At 38.7% G+C, this 16,211-nt stretch overlaps 2 protein-coding genes across 3 annotated transcripts; one reads left to right on the plus strand and one right to left on the minus strand.

The window, feature by feature from the left end:
* The first annotated feature begins 1,560 nt into the window (after positions 1-1,560).
* Mcm3 (minichromosome maintenance 3) lies at positions 1,561-5,621 on the plus strand. 2 transcript variants are annotated; one of them, XM_089596626.1, is made up of 12 exons: positions 1,561-1,644; positions 1,746-1,862; positions 1,947-2,059; positions 2,134-2,342; positions 2,566-2,696; positions 2,834-3,072; positions 3,142-3,384; positions 3,547-3,910; positions 4,218-4,522; positions 4,618-4,768; positions 4,844-5,217; positions 5,302-5,621. In XM_089596626.1, exons 2-12 carry the CDS (start codon positions 1,791-1,793, stop codon positions 5,495-5,497), a joined length of 2,397 nt encoding a protein of 798 aa, XP_089452752.1. In that variant the 5' UTR covers positions 1,561-1,644; positions 1,746-1,790; the 3' UTR covers positions 5,498-5,621. The 2 variants fall into 2 exon arrangements, with proteins under 2 accessions (XP_089452752.1, XP_014211542.2); XM_014356056.2 differs by having other exon boundaries at positions 1,561-1,862.
* Positions 5,622-5,809: 188 nt separating this feature from the next.
* na (sodium leak channel non-selective protein na) lies at positions 5,810-15,949 on the minus strand. Its single transcript, XM_014356039.2, has 27 exons — positions 15,801-15,949; positions 14,504-14,637; positions 14,115-14,300; positions 13,611-13,834; positions 13,052-13,326; positions 12,310-12,959; positions 12,007-12,198; positions 11,738-11,875; positions 11,450-11,656; positions 11,174-11,370; positions 10,902-11,024; positions 10,662-10,835; positions 10,314-10,493; positions 9,989-10,241; positions 9,524-9,900; positions 8,932-9,052; positions 8,701-8,834; positions 8,411-8,576; positions 8,130-8,324; positions 7,827-8,044; positions 7,313-7,536; positions 7,071-7,207; positions 6,818-6,954; positions 6,567-6,723; positions 6,347-6,475; positions 6,068-6,245; positions 5,810-5,997 (listed from the first exon to the last, which is right to left on the minus strand). The coding sequence occupies exons 1-27, from the start codon at positions 15,817-15,819 to the stop codon at positions 5,810-5,812; spliced, it is 5,313 nt and encodes a 1,770-aa protein (XP_014211525.2). The 5' UTR covers positions 15,820-15,949.
* Between the last annotated feature and the right edge of the window lie 262 nt (positions 15,950-16,211).

Consider the following 16,211-nt stretch of genomic DNA (forward strand, 5'->3'; position numbering starts at 1 on the left):
GGGGTCGTCTGTAGTGTCTGTACGTCTGTAGTTCTGTACCCAAAACTTGGATTTCAAGTCCCAAACTTCAATTTGGATTCATGACAAGATTACCTGTGTATACCTAATAATGAAACACCTGATGGCTAGTTAAAATCCCAATTATTGCTTTGCCAATATATTATGTACACATAGTTTTAATATACTGTATATCCAATTATATATCCATGCGTCCATCTATATTGATCTATTCTAAAACTTCTAAATATAATATGTACACAAACTACACACTCACTCACTTGCTATAGGTATAAGTATGCGTCAATGCCATGCCATCATGCCGTGACAATTAAAAGGCATTGTGTATCCATGCTATATAGGTAGTGTATCTATGCTCACTGCACTGCAGTGTACCCATGGGTACCCACTACTTGCAAGTAGTAAGTAGCGTTTCCACGCGACAATACGGCGGGAGCGCGAATGAATTGTTGTCCGCGGGGACAACACGACAACAGGGGTTTGGGGGAGAGCGGGAGAGTCGCCTGTGGGTTGCACAGCAGGAGTATAAAGAAGAGCGCATACTCATAATGCCAGAGTGCAGTGCACTTTGTCCCAGTTTTCAGCAAAGTAGGCTTGCTCTGCTTAGGTACTTGCTTCTTATAAGATATAGGTGTATAGCAGGGAGTTATTTGTACAGACATATACATTTTACAAGCCCTGTATGTATAAAACAGCAGCAGAGGGGAAAATTCGACACATCATCTCCTAGTAATTGTCGCACAAGATAAATTGAGTTCTTAATTTGAACCCATCACATGGATAGAAAATTAATAAGCGCGAATAAATATTATACATGTAGGTACAATCCAGCTGTCTGTATTGCTATACCACTGCAGATAAGGCTGATTGAAAAATAAGTACATCGTTCGTATCAAATATTATATCCTTGTTCTTATAACACAAGTATTCTTCTTTTGTCTCGGGAATAGTTTCCGAAAGCGGCTTCATTGATGAATAATTTGTCTGTTTGTTAGTCCATTAATTTTTATTGTATTAAATAGGTGCAGGAAATTCAGAAAAAGGGAAAGACTTGAAATCCAACGAATGACGGGTTAAAGTCTCGATCGATCTCTGAGTCTGTATAATATATCATACTTGTGACAATTTTACGAATATGACAATAAAATTCGGCGCAAATGAGTTTGGATGCTCGTTAGTGATTCTCAACATATTTTTTGGACATTGGAGTTTGGAATCGTTCCGTAGGTATAGGGCTCCAACCACTGCGTCGATTGATTCAATCTTGTGACATCAATGCACACTTGTTTGATTTTCTTGCTAAGTATTTCTAATCATATTTTGCGTTTTGCGTACTCAAATCTCTCATGCAAAAACGTTCCATTTTTCAAATCATCCGACTGTCCCGCCATACTTATACGGGTATGCTCGAAGTTCAAGATTCAAGACCGACCGAACCGAAACAAACGAACTGAACCAAAAGTAATTGCAATAAACCTATAGTGGAGAGCATTTTCCCGCGTAAAAACTCAGTTAAAGTTAGTTACCTACGTTCATTTTGGTTTTCAATTCCAACCTATATGTATATATAAGCCGGTAATCTGCATTGTAAGAACAACGCTTCTTGGCATCTTGGCCCTTTATTGCGTTAGTAATATTTGACTAATGTCAATTTCTAATGTTTTTTTTGAATGATAAGCGGGCACACTTTTTTCGTCTCGTTACTACAATAACTGAATCTCAAATAGTGTTGTGCAGGTTGTAACTAAGGTATCTAAAGACAATCATCAAAAATGGATAATTTTGATGCTGATCAAAAGTCCAAGGACTTGGAAAAGGAGTATCTTGATTTCTTAGATGACCAGGTAAAAAACTGTTAAAAATTTGTTATTTATGAAAAATAAACCTGCGATTACATGAATGGATGTTTTTTCATGTGTCAACTCTAGGAAGATCAAGGTATATACACAAATCTAGTGAAAAATATGATTGAGGAGAAAAAATATCGCTTGATTGTAAATGTTAATGACTTAAGAAGAAAAAACCCAGTTCGCGCTACAGAGTGAGTATTTATTACTAATAATCAACAGGTACTCTATTAACTCGTTTAGTTACATTTTTATGTGTACTTTGCAGTTTATTGAACAACTCTTTCGAAGAAATAGTGCCCTTTCAAAGAGCATTGAAACTATTTGTATCAAGCATCGAGCCAGACTATGCTAAGGGACAGGTAGAATTTTTTATAGGCCTTGAGGGTAGCTTTGGCAATAAACATACTACACCTAGGACACTAACTTCAAGATTCTTAGGTAACATAGTGTGCGTCGAGGGAATTGTTGTTTCATGTAAGTACAAATTAGGCTTGTTACTTTACCAAAACTATTTATCAAAATTGCATGCTGTATTTTGAAAAATTATTTTGTAATTACTGTTTTATACTGTTTGAACTTAAGTACTTATAGAATTTTTAATTATATACCTTAATAAATAAGGCTCCATGCTTTCACCAATATTTAATGGATTTAACGTTGTATAATCTACCCTTGTAATTATATTTTTATTTTTAAGGTTCACTTGTTAAAGTTAAAGTGTTGAGGAGTGTTCACTACTGCAGTGCAACAAAAAGTACTGTTGAAAGAGCATACAGCGATTTAACTTCTTTTGATGCATTTCCTGCCTCAAGTGTGTATCCTACTCAGGTAAAAAATTTTACAAATAAACCATTCTCACTTCTAAATAATAATAATAAAAGTGAATAACAGTCTTGAGAAAAAAATATATTTGTATGTTGTGTTTTTTGAATAACTGGTCACTATGGAATGATGATGATTTTCAGGATGAAGATGGAAATCCACTAGAAACAGAATACGGCATATCAACTTACAGAAATCACCAAACCATTTCTATTCAAGAGATGCCAGAAAAAGCTCCAGCAGGACAATTGCCTCGCAGCGTTGATGTTATTTGTGACGATGATTTAGTTGATCAGTGTAAGCCAGGTGATCGTGTTCAAATTATTGGAAATTATCGCTGTCTTCCAGGCAAAAAAGGAGGCTACACTACGGGCGCTTTCAGGTGAGTATTTTTTTATGTCCTGGCAACGACAATTTTGACGATACTGATATAATTTAATTATATTGACAGGACTATTTTGATAGCTAACAACATTTCTCAACTGAGCAAAGAGTCAACGTTGAGTATTTCACACGATGATGTGACAATGTGTAAAAAGTTTGCCAAAAATAATCCACAGAAAAATATTTTTGAACTTTTGAGCAAATCTCTTGCTCCTTCTATTCATGGTCACGAATATGTCAAAAAAGCAATATTGTGTCTATTGTTGGGTGGCAACGAAAAGATTCTTGCGAACGGTACCAGACTAAGAGGGTATGTATCATTCAAATTCAAATTTTTTTTTTTTTTTTTTATACAAATTAAAAATGGAGTTGATTATTTATTGTCTTAGCTGGTTGTGACTTTAACAACAAAGCTTTAAAGAATTGTTTTTCGATTTATGTGGGGGCTCAAATTTTTGGTTTTTCTCATCAGGGACATAAATGTTTTGTTGATCGGGGACCCGTCCGTAGCAAAATCACAGTTGCTACGCTACGTGCTAAACATCGCGCCTCGTGCTATAACGACCACTGGTCGTGGTTCATCTGGGGTTGGCCTGACAGCTGCCGTGACAGCGGACACAGAGACTGGAGAACGCAGACTGGAAGCTGGTGCCATGGTGCTGGCCGATCGAGGTGTCATTTGCATTGACGAGTTTGATAAGATGTCGGATATCGACAGGACAGCCATACACGAGGTCATGGAACAAGGCAAAGTCACCATTGCCAAAGCAGGCATTCAAGCTAGTTTGAATGCACGGTGTTCTGTACTAGCAGCTGCCAATCCCGTTTATGGCCGAGTAAGTTTTTGTACATTCGCATTGGCTTTTCGTGAGATTATAAATTATGCTAATTTTAATTTCAATAAATTAAATTGAAATACGTGTCAAGTAAATACGCAGACTCTTCACAAGCGTAAGTCATAGGCACAGAAAATCTTTAACTGTGGGAATACGTAATTCATTGCTCTAATTATGAATAACTTGGAAATTACATATAAAAGAGATACTACGAAATAACAACTGAAAACACGTCTAGTTTTTCGTTATTAATATAGTTTGTTCAGAAACCACATTGAATACATATTTTTGTATTTTTTTATTTCAGTATAACCAATACAAATCTCCAATGGAAAATATTGGTCTACAAGATTCGCTTCTCTCACGTTTCGATCTACTATTTGTCATGCTGGACACCATAGACGCAGATACTGACCATATAATCGGCGACCACGTCGTTAGGATGCACAGATATCGAAATCCATCGGAGCAAGAAGGCGAAGTTTTGCCTTTTAATACTGGATTAGATTTCTTAAGTACAAGAAATCCCGATGTCGACGAAATGCAAGAAGAAGACACCCAAATTTTTGAAACATACGATTCTCTTTTGCATGGTCTGTCGCGTAAAAAAAGGTGCCGGAATATTGCCAGCAAACATGTATTTTATACTCAAAATCAGCAGTAGGCACCAATCTAATCGATACCGATGTGTACTTGTACTTTTTCAGCGATCAAATACTCACGATCAACTTTATGAGAAAATACATACACATTGCTAAGTGCATGAAGCCTAAGTTAACCGAAGAGGCTCGAGAGTGTATTGCCGATGAATATGCGCGTCTTAGGTCGCAAGAAAATTTAGATTCCGACGTGGCTAGGGTAAACCTATTCTCGTAATTTTCTATTTTTCTTGATTCGTTGGTTTTTTAAAATAATGTGAAAGAGTTTTTCCAGACGCAACCAGTAACTGCACGCGCATTGGAAACGTTGATTCGCTTGTCAACAGCTCACGCGAAAGCTCGTCTCTCAAAGTCTGTTATGATGGAAGATGCTCAAGCGGCCATTGAATTGGTGCAGTACGCATATTTCAAGCGAGTCTTGGAGAGAGAAAAAAAGAGACGACGAAGGAAAGACAGTGATGTTGACACCGATGAAGATAATATTGAAGATGAGGTTGAGGTAAGAAAGAGCAAGCGTACGAAGGTAGTTAGTACCTCACAAGATGAACAGGGCAAAGCAGATGAACAGGGCGGCGATCCTTTCGCTTATGTTGAAGATGAGAGCATTCACGGAGATATCCCAAGTCTTCGTGAAATTTCTGAAGAGAGGTCAGTTTTATTTTATTTTTACAAAATATTTGCATACGATACTGTCATACATGTCTACAAAAAAAAAATTTCAATTTATTGCAGACTTCAAGTATTTAAAAAATTCCTGTCTGAACTGTTCACAAGATATTCGGATAATTTTCCGAAACAGCTGGTCTTTGATGAAATCAGTAAACAAAAAGTCACTCCTTTCACGGTCAGGGAAGTTAAATTAATCCTTCAAAAAATGGCTGATGAAAACCAAATTATGATCACTGATGGTATGATCCAGTTAATTTAAATTACATAATCAATACGGCAACGAAAACATGTTCGCATATAAAGTCTTGAATTTTTTAATTTTGTACAATTACTGCAAGCTATATAAATAAATTTGTTAAATGTATTTATATCAACCAATAGAAGTAATCTCTGTTTTTCTTATATTTTGAAATGGGCTTAATAATTGAACGTATCCATTCGATTTATTGTATCAATTTATTTACAATAATTTTTAAATATTCTAAATCGTTACCACAATAATGGTGATAATAAATATAACGACGACATAAGTAACAATAACATAATAACGTTTCTCGTAACCTTATAGGTACTACAATGATTCGTCACTAGAATCTGTGTTATAGTTCAACTGTTCACGCCACCAATCACGAACCTCATTAATCGCACTTGTCATCTTGTTGGGCGGGGACACTCTTGCACCAAAAGTTTCCTTCCCAAACGTTCGTAAATACTCGCTTCTTTCCGTCACGTACGGTAAATTGTTTTTGACAGCCACAGCTGAAACCACAGAGCCTGTGTTATTGGTCAACCTGATTTGAATTTACCTCTATAATAATGTATAACTCACGGGCAGGCCTGTTACTTCTCTTTTTTGAGGCTGTAATTTTTTCCTTTTCAATCCTCACAGAAGTTGCTGGATCCGACAAAGTTGGGGCAAGAAATTTTCTACCCGAACCGCTGCCAATGCTGTCGGATCTGGGCAGACCCACTGGTTTTTTACCCCTGTGTCGTAACCCTTCTGCATCCTAAAAAAAAAAAAAAAATTTGCCACGATTGTTACGTGTTTGCAACAAGTTTTATCATCTTAATGTTTTTTTAATCGACACATGTATGTATAATGAATTACTTTCGCTTCAGCTGGGTCATCTTTTTCAACCACTGGTTCTTTCTTCTCTTCTACGTGCTCTTGTAACGTCGTGCTGGCCACCACTTCGTTCGTTGCTCTAAGTCCAGCGATAAGGCTGTTCTGTTGTTTCTAAAATCCGTTTGTTATAATATTTAACAAAAACATGACATAATGACCTATTTCTTTTGAAAGAGTAAAAAAATGGGAAATAGTAACTCACACCCACGGCCCTTATTTTTTTCAAGCAACCTTCGAGCCAAGTCCGGATCGTTTGTTTTGCCACTTCCTCTTCGATTATGTATTCGAATTCTTCTCTGGCAAGCAGCTCCTCCAGTTGTAAAGCTTTTCTTATATCCACCGATCGATAGGACAACATACTTTGCAACAGAAAATCAACCGAACAAAATATCGTCATTACAAGCGACAATATAGGATGTTAAAGAACCAAGTGAAGAAAAATTATACAATTACTTGATGACATCATGAAACGTGACATCTTCCCCATTGTGCAATCTCTCGAGCTCGTAACACATGTACTTGAAGAGCAGTCTATCTTTCTGGGGATCAGTTTCCAGTCGGCCTTTTAAAAGCCTCAAAATGAATTTCACCTGCGAAACGATCACCCACGCGCTTACATTTTTTTTTTTTTACTTTTGTTTTTATTCGATAGAATAACGATTATAATAATAATAAGAATCGTTATAGAAAATTAAAGAAAGCTCACCCTCCGTACTGGTATAACTCCTCTTTGGTGTATGTCCACAATATTCCAGGTATTTTGAAAATTCCTGATATCCGCGTATGATAACAAAGCATCCTCTTCGTTTGAATAAAAAAGTGAAAAGTTTTCCATGATGATGGCTAAAGGAGATCAAGCAAAAGAGGGTAGAAGAAATTTAGAGAAAAAGTTTTTCGATCAAGTGATTGCATGTACTACACATGTGTTTACTTAAACGTCAATCTTACCCACTAGGAGATTGAGAACTATGTACGTGATGATGACGTAAAAGGTGCAGAAATAAATCAAGGATGCGTGAAAATTGCCACAATCCGTTTCCCAATAATTGGCTGCCGGTGTACAGTAGGGAGGTTGAACCATACAATCGTGCATTATTTTATTCCAGTCTTCGCCCGTGACTATTCTAAACAGCATAGCTACCCCCGTCACTGGTGATTCAAAGTTGGCACGCCTTCAATCATAGAAAATAGTTGTAGACGTAGCGAGCGCAAAAAAGACGGTTTTTCGCACGAGTTGCGTACACAAATGTAATTTTATAATGAGTGTGTGGAAAATTGGCACTTTTGGCCCTGTTTTTAGTGCAGCGTAAATTTTGATTTTCCACGCGCACTGTGCACGAATTGTCCGCTCTACGTTATAAACAAAATTAAAAAATGCAAGTATACGTGATTCGATACGTGGAGTAATCAGTTTTGCACGATTCAAAGAAGAAGAAGAAAAAGAAAAATCTCAAGTAAGTACCTTCCGATGCCTTCGCCGTACTTGACTGTTCCGAATATAATGGTGCCGGCCAAGGCGTAGAAAAATACGAGAAGGAACATTCCAAATATGATAAAAAAGCTCTTGCAGACGGAAACTCCGACAGTCAGCATAAGCATCTTCAAAGTCGTGTGTTTGCCAGTGATGGTGAAAAATCTCAGGATCACCACCATGAAACCAATGACGTAGGACAAGTCGTTCTGTGAATAGAAGTGTATATCGCAATAAGTACACATGTGTTGTAAAATTATCACAGGTGAACAATGATGTTATATACAACAATACCTTCATCGTTCCGTGTATTACTATCCATGTAACCCCGACGACCGTGACCAAAAGATCGTAACGATTTCTTCTCGACTGCCAGTAACCTCGAGGCGTAAAGGCAATGTTTTTCATGATTACTTCAACGAGAAATATGAGCGTTAAAATGGCCGATACTGTAGCCAAGGGCTCCGTGTGCTCTTCCTCGATTCTCCACTGTAAATCGTAAGATTATGCTTGATTAATTCATAAGCAGTTCTCAATTGAAATAATGATAAATTAAGGGTAACCCGATGGCTTACCGAAACGCAGAGCAAAGCACTATTTATGAGTACCATCACTGCTATGAAACGCTTGAAGTAAATGTTTTGCGTTATATCGTAGATGTAAGCTCGAAATTTTTTGCCATCAGGTCGTGGTGGCAAATGCAGCGGTTGAGCGATTTTCAGTCTTTTCTTCAGGTCACACCTGCAACATTCATACGAGATTAAATTATAATTAATATAATACTGAATGGTAAGCATTGTAAAAAAAAATTATTTCATATTTTGTATCAAATGATAAAGGGATGTATATATTTATGTGTGCTTACCATCGTCTTTGATCGACCGTGAGAAGCGCGGTACCCTTGTTTTCGGAATAATTGGCAATGACCACGCCAACGAATAGCGTGAGGCCAATCATGCAGCCGAGAAATATGTAGATATGGATGTAAATGGCGTGCACCTGAAATTATGCGCACCTTATATGTATATTATAATTCAATCATCGATTATACATATATGTATTACTTTATGGTATAGGCTTGTTATATTATACTTACGGGGCCAAGAGCTTTGATGAGTACGTCTCTCACGTCGAGCCAGCCCTTGAACGAGAGCACTTCGAACAGAGCTAAAATCGCATCCCCTATATTGTCAAAGTTGAAGCGCTTTGGATTAGCCCTGTAAAAAAAAAGTAATAAGAAATCTGCAACTTGCCCTGAATTTATAATTTACCATGTAATAATCTTTTTCGGTTGACGTTTTTAAATAATGTCGCACTGATACGGTAACAAGTAAAAAAAAAAAAAAAAAAACTTGAAAAAAAAAAGTTACAGACAAATTTATTTGAAATTATAAAATGTTAATATTGTTTTTGTATGGTGTTGTATAATAGGTCATAGATTAGTTGAAAATGTTCTAAAATCTGCGCGAAGCAATACAATAAATTTTGTAAAAATTAATGACATATCCGATGCAGTAAGAAGTTGTAGCTGATTGAGGAAATTCGTGATACAAAGCCATCCCGATGTATAGTGGATAAATTAATCATTCAAACATTTGGAGGGGTTCAAAGAATGGGGTTGCTCTTTGAAAAAGCCAAATGAAACGTAAAGTAGATGCATGCGGATAAAATCCACAGTAGTTACTGACCAGACGCGGGGCACGAGTATCGACGGGTAACTCTCGTTTTGGCCAGCGAGGAGCTTCATCTTGGTGACAAAGACTCGGCGCATAAAGACCCCGACGCATTCCTCTCGCTTGGTGATGGTCGGGTCGTTGCAGCGCGCCAGTCTGCCCCCGTACAGCTGCACCCCGTAGCTCGCAAAGACGAACATGAGCAGGATCAGGAGAATCGAGACGAGGAGGATCTCCTTGAAGCCGCGGCAGAGCTCGTACACGACTTTGCGCATGTGGGGCACGAGCGTGAATATACGCAGTGGCCGAACACAGCGCAGTATCATCAGGAGCTGTGCCCCCGAGTTTGGAGCCACGCTTCGCGGCATCCAGCAAAGGAATACGAGGCTCACCTGTAGAGGAAAGACAAAGGCACTGTATCGTCTCTGATTTACATACGTACATGCATCAGCGGTTAAATCGTAGATATTGCATGCTCACCACGTAGATGAATACATCTAGTATCGAAGCGACGTCCTTGATGTAGGCCTTTGGCGTGAAAAATAGGCCGTCCGCCAGGATTTTCAGCGCCAATTCGATGCTCATGAAAATGACAAAGCCATACTCCGCTATCTGCAAGGCCGGAATTTCCATAACGCGGAATCTCGGGGTCTCGAACATCATAGAAATGCAAGAGAAGGTGGTCGCGAGGATCATCACCCAGTCCAAGTAGGTCACGAGTCCCAAGAAATTGCTGATAGATTAAACCTCAACGTTAAATAATAACAATAAATAATAATGATGATGTTGATGTTGTTGCACTCACTGGAGGCTCTTGTATTGAACTTTTCTCTCCTTTCCCGTGAGTGGATCCTTCAATCTCGCGTCGTACCTCGCGTAGACGAGCAATTGGCAAATTTTACGGAACTTGCTCTCCCTCGGCACCACAAAGAGCGGCGTGTCAAAGAACGGATGATTTTCCCGTAAATCTTCTTCGCGCTGGTTTCTGCAGCATAATCAGTCGTAGTACTGTTAATACGTAATATAAATATACATGTAGGCACATCTACAATCATTTGGAGGTACTGACGCGAGGAAAGATCAATCGTATGGATAGTTGTGAAGAGAATAATGGTCGTAAAGAGTATGTATATTGTTGTTGTTATTGTTGTACCTTCGCATTTCGGCTTGCTGTCTTTTCGCTTGTAAAAGCTTGATGTCCAAATCGTGGGGTCTGCTGCGGGACGAGGTCATGCGGTTGATGGCCCCAACGTCACCGTTTTCCACCAAGTGTTCGTAGGTCTGCTTCAACTTTATCGAGCCACTTCTGACGCTCCTTCGTATCGACCTGTTTACCGACAAGTCATTTCAAAAGGTGGCATTTCACAAGTTGACGTTTCATCGCGACACTTACTTTTTTTGGTCTATTCGCAGTTGCTTCGCACTGTTGACCGTCCCTTGTGATTTCATTAGGCTTTTCGCAGGAACTGGTATCATTGCAGAGTCACCGAGCAATAGACGTTGATTGTTTGAATCGCTACAATTGCAGTCGATCATCATCATCATCATCATCAGGTGGCAGATTTTAAAGAAATCATGTACTAATTAAATATTCGGTTTTTTCTTTTTTCTTTAAACATCCATCGTTTTAATTATTCAATCATGATAATCAAACATAGTTATTACTTGATTATGTACGCAATAGCGGCTTTTTTATAGCTCGTTTCGACAGTCCTAACTTTTGGATGGTTATTCAAAATGTGAACCGGTCGCTGCTTGCGGTACACGATTTTCGAGTCGAAAGTTTCGTTGACTCTTTTCGAGCCTTCGTTCTCTTCGTCCTCGAGTTCGTACACAAATTGTCTCATAAAGCTCTCTCGCACCTGAAAAAACCACGCTCGCTCAAGACAATGCCCTTATATCTTTCTCACGAGTTAATTTTTTTCTTCGATTTACACTCACTTTCGGAAGGTTGAAATCCGACGGCACTTTGTGCAAGGTAGTCATCTGCGGGCTGTCGGGGAACTTCTCGAAAATCCTCAGTCTAAACGGCAGCGTCTCCTTTATTTCGGCACTTTGCTCGCGGAACTTGAGCTGCTTCAATTTCTTGATGTCCTCGTCCAGTTCAAGATTATCCAATATAACCGCGACGAAGAGACTCAACACGATCTAGAACCACATTTTTACCGCATTAATATATGTGTAGAAAAAAATGTAGTTATAAATTAAACGATTGAGAGATGAAATCACCAGTGTCACGAAAAGGTGATAAAGTATAAAGTAAACGGCGACGAGAGGAGCGATGGACTCGTGAGTTCTGACCATTGTTTCATCCATGACCTCGACCCACGCTTCTTGAGTCAAGATTTGAAACATGGACATGAAGGCCTGAAAGACCCGAATCGTCATTATCACGAAGTACAGCATACGCATGATATACATAGATAAATAGATAAATATTATTGTATATCAATAGTGCGTCACATACGACGTACAGTTATTGTTAAACGTTATTGTACCTCGGGAAACGTTTCAAACTTCGTGTAGTCACACAAGAAGCAAAATAGTTGCATGGAAATACTCGACGATATGACGAGGAGGCACATGGTGAAGATGATGAGGCTGCCGAGTTTTTTGCCAGGACCGAAAATCTTGTAGACAAAGTCCTCGAGCATGGGCGAGGCCTTGATCAGCCTTACGATTCGAAGTACCTGCGTGCGAGCATCGACACAAAAATGTGTGTGGGAAATGAAAAAAAAAAAAAAAAAAAAAATTTAACGCGTATATAATATACGTATTATAAAAACTTGTGGGTATGTTACTTGAAAGTAGGTGAAACCCGAGAGGTAGAAAAACGGTATGATGTGGATGGTCGTGCCAACGGCGAGCAGCAGCTCAAACTTGTGTATCGAGTGCTTGTAGTAGCTGTGGAAACCGAGACAGCAGATTTTGAAGGCAGTCTCGAGATCGAGCAACACGGTGAAGACGATCTCGGCGTAGTAGTAGCGCTCGTAGAAGGCGTGCCTGGGCCGCTCGTCGTGCTTGAAGTTCATCGTGGCCGTGGTTATGCCGTTGGCCAGTATGGCGCACATGACGACCATGCGGAACTGGGGCGAGCGGAGTATGGCCTGGCAAAGGGGCGAGCCGGCCAGGCCCCCGAGGTGCTTGTTCTCGTCGAGGGTCACGAGTTTCCAGCCGTGCTCGTCGTCGCCGGTCAACACCTGCGAGGCCGTGTTGTTGCTGCTCATCGTGCCCCGGACGCCCCACATCTGCTGGAACTGCACCCGGATTTCGTTGAACGTTTCCGTTATCACGGCGATGAAGACGTTCTTGACAAGCCACGCCAGGAAAAATATCATCGTGCTGAAGTACAGGATGGGCCTCCAAGCGGGCAGGCTATCGATCGCCCGGTACATTATGAACACCCAGCCCTCCTGCGAGGCGGCCTGGTAAACCGTGAATATGCTCGTAGCTGCGTCACACGCGTTTTTTTTTATTTTGTATTATATTATATTTTTGCATTGCCATTGCAATCGTAAGTACAACACGATAAAAAAAACCAACCAAACTCGTCGAAGCCGTTGAATCCCATGATGTACTTGGAAAGCTCGAGTTTGAGGCACTTCATGCCCTTGGGGCATTGGTAGCCGGATTCGGGATCGGTCGAGCAGAACGTATCGGGTATCGCGAGGCTGTTTATGGTGATGTGTCGGGGATCTGTCGAGTTCAACACGCAATGATTCGTCAGTTCCCCGAAAAATTGGACCCCGAGTAGTCCGTACAACGACATGAAGAACAGAAAAAACAGCGTCACGTTGTATATTTGCTGACTCGACCGCCTATTAACAACAACAACGCAACAATGAAAACCTCATTTTTCTCAATTGCGGTACAATATTTCATCCACGAGACAATTTTTTTGGTAGACTTGTTTAGCGACTGATAAATGAATTATACGTGAAAATTACCTTGATTATAAAAATATGATCTGAATTTAAGTATACATCTGTCCTGAAAGGGCAATATAAAATGCTCTCATCCGTCGCAAGTCTACGGCAAATCTCTTGTTTCGCGTAAACCATTCATGAGACAAAATAGGTATATTATTGTTATTGAATCTTACTTGAAAATTTGATTGATCCTGGCCTTGGGCATGGAAAATTTTAAAAAAACCCGCAGAAAGCGAATCATGATCAATGGACGTGGAGCTCGTAGGATCGAAGTGTAGCTGTACCGCATCACGAGTTCTAGCATCTCAAACATTTGAAGGATCACCGACAACCAAAGAAAGAATACCATACTCGCATCAAATTGGCACCAATGGTCCTTCAGGTAGGACTGTTTGCTCTGAAAATTGCGACAATACTCAATCCTCAGTGTACATTGGCCATTTTTTTTTTTTTTTTCTACATTGTATATAATACTTGCTACTTATTGTATAAATGCATACGCATGTATTTATACAATATTAAAATACTATACTTAAAGGTAAATATTTATTTATAGTAATATAAGACGTCCAATGACAGTTGGTTAATAATTAAAATAACGTCCAATGGTGGTACTGTCAAACAAGTACCACCATTGGACGTTATTTTAATAATTTATTTATAGTGTAATTATATACCTTGAGAATACCCCTAATGTGCATTTTGGCAATCATCTCGGCAGTGAATAGAAACGTGACGATTAGGTCGCAGGTAAAGGTAACATACTGAAGTATCGGCACCTTTTCAAAAGTCTTGGGCGTGTTGAGGCAAACCGAAGCCAAAGAGACTAACGCGCAAAGTCTCATCAACCGCCTAACCCATAGCTGAAAAATATAGGTTTTACATTATTTTACGTTTTTTTTTTTTTTGTTTTTTTCTTTAAGAGTAAGCACATATACTCCACGATCCTTTATCATTTTTTCCTGGCCATTTACTGATTTCAGTATACTAACGACATATTATATCAGTGCTAGTGCAGTGCGTGAGTATTGTGAGCGCGAAATATACCTTGAATATTCGTACTCACCTTGTTAACCCATTCAATGTCTGTACTCTCATTGAGGCATTCTTCTGGACCATAATCAGCTAAAACCGGGTCTCCCTTGAGACTCTGCTTCCTTCCTAGCATTATAATAGGAAGTATATTGGCAATGGAAACGCCTAGAGAATAGTAAAAAAATTTACACGTATACACCGCTATTATTATTATTATTATTATTATTATTATTATACGATTGCTCGAGAGCTTTTTCGAGTAATGGGTATGCCCTACAGAAGTGCCTTTTATTTTGGAAATATTGGAAGAAAGAGGAATCACTCAAAAATCTGTTACTTATTTGTAAAAAAATAAAGATAATTTTATCGTAATATCATGTTTGAGATTGGTACGAAATACAAGTAGTTTACGTTACATGATTATACTACGTTAATTTGTTGGGTGACTAATTTCTTGTACAAAAAACTGATGGTTGTCAATCGAGGAGATTTTATTGAAGCGAAAAAAATTGCCCACTTTTTGACCATACCGGTTTCTAAAAGAAAAATTTATTTTTTATTAACTGTAATTTTTAGAATTCGCCTTCTAAATGCAAGTATTTTTTGAGCGAAAATAATAATTAATCATTTTCTCTACAAAGTCACATCAATTTTTCAAGATAATCGAGATGCAAAAATAGATTTTTTATTCGTAAGAGTTGACGACAAAATGTTGTAGATGAAAAAAAAAAAATTTATCCTTTTTACAATTTTTCACGATGAAGCGCAGATACTCCGAAATGTACAAAAAATTATGAGCCAACAAAAATGTTTTTATTACCAATTACCGGAAAAAATTCACATTAAAGGACAAAATTTATAACGCGAAAATACTAGATCTCAAACCTATGTTACGAACGTAATGACTTATCCCAGCGCTTGAAACGATGGGAAACGTTTTAGTTGACAAATACAAAGAAAAAAAAACTTGTATTGTCTTGAAATTTTTTGTTCTAGTAAAAATCACGGTGACAGTCGTGTTCCGTATGTAAAAGCGGTCTTTTTTATAAATTGAATCACTCATTTATTAATAAATACAATAATAGTAATTAATGTTGCTTGAAAAAGGAATTATAAAATAAAATAGGTACCGATAGCCTGTACACGAGTTTTGTTTCATTAAAATTATAAGCAGGTATAAGACGAGCGCAAATCATAAGCAAAATAATTTATTGATTATGTACATTGAAAAAATAAAAAGGATCAAATGACAACAAAACTAGGAAGCACAGAACAAATGTGACACATCTAGTACTATACAGCAAATGGACCGCGAGGGTTGTACGTACGGGTTGTAGATTCAAGCATCCGTAAAAATTAGAGTGCACGTATGCAGCCAGAAATTGATTGATGCCGTTTTTTTCTTTTTTTCAGATTCCTCGAGCGTTTGGTAGAGTTCATTTGTGCGATGATCCGCCGACGTTTACGAGATGACTGATCAGTGTACTCGGCGGCAGCATCCCCTCGTCTGTTGCAGTGCGCACTCGCGCAGGTATGTACAGCTTACCCCGTTATACATATATGAAAAACTTACCCCTTACTACTTGACATCAGCACCATCGTTATCTCTACCACCCTGCTACTGGCATCTCGCTTGCGTTTTCTCTCCCCTCACTCGACCCTTTAATCGTACCAACTAGAGTGGTGCGCAATTTTCGTTTTCATTTACACGCATATCATTTTTAATCTTTTTCTCCGAT

This window comes from Copidosoma floridanum, unplaced genomic scaffold, assembly GCF_036245765.1.
Source record: "Copidosoma floridanum isolate Cflo_tuat_1 unplaced genomic scaffold, Cflo_Japanese_pri ptg000030l, whole genome shotgun sequence".
NCBI classification, from domain to species: Eukaryota; Metazoa; Arthropoda; class Insecta; order Hymenoptera; family Encyrtidae; genus Copidosoma; species Copidosoma floridanum.

Coding starts and splice junctions, on each gene's coding strand:
- Mcm3 (XM_014356056.2), top strand. CDS start 1,791: ATGGATAATTTTGATGCTGATCAAAAGTCCAAGGACTTGGAAAAGGAG. Junction 2,060..2,133: donor AACCCAGTTCGCGCTACAGA/GTGAGTATTTAT, acceptor TGTACTTTGCAG/TTTATTGAACAACTCTTTCG. Junction 3,911..4,217: donor CCAATCCCGTTTATGGCCGA/GTAAGTTTTTGT, acceptor TTTTTATTTCAG/TATAACCAATACAAATCTCC.
- na (XM_014356039.2), bottom strand. Junction 13,835..14,114: donor ACATTAGGGGTATTCTCAAG/GTATATAATTAC, acceptor CGCAATTTTCAG/AGCAAACAGTCCTACCTGAA. Junction 10,494..10,661: donor CAGCAAGCCGAAATGCGAAG/GTACAACAATAA, acceptor ATTATGCTGCAG/AAACCAGCGCGAAGAAGATT.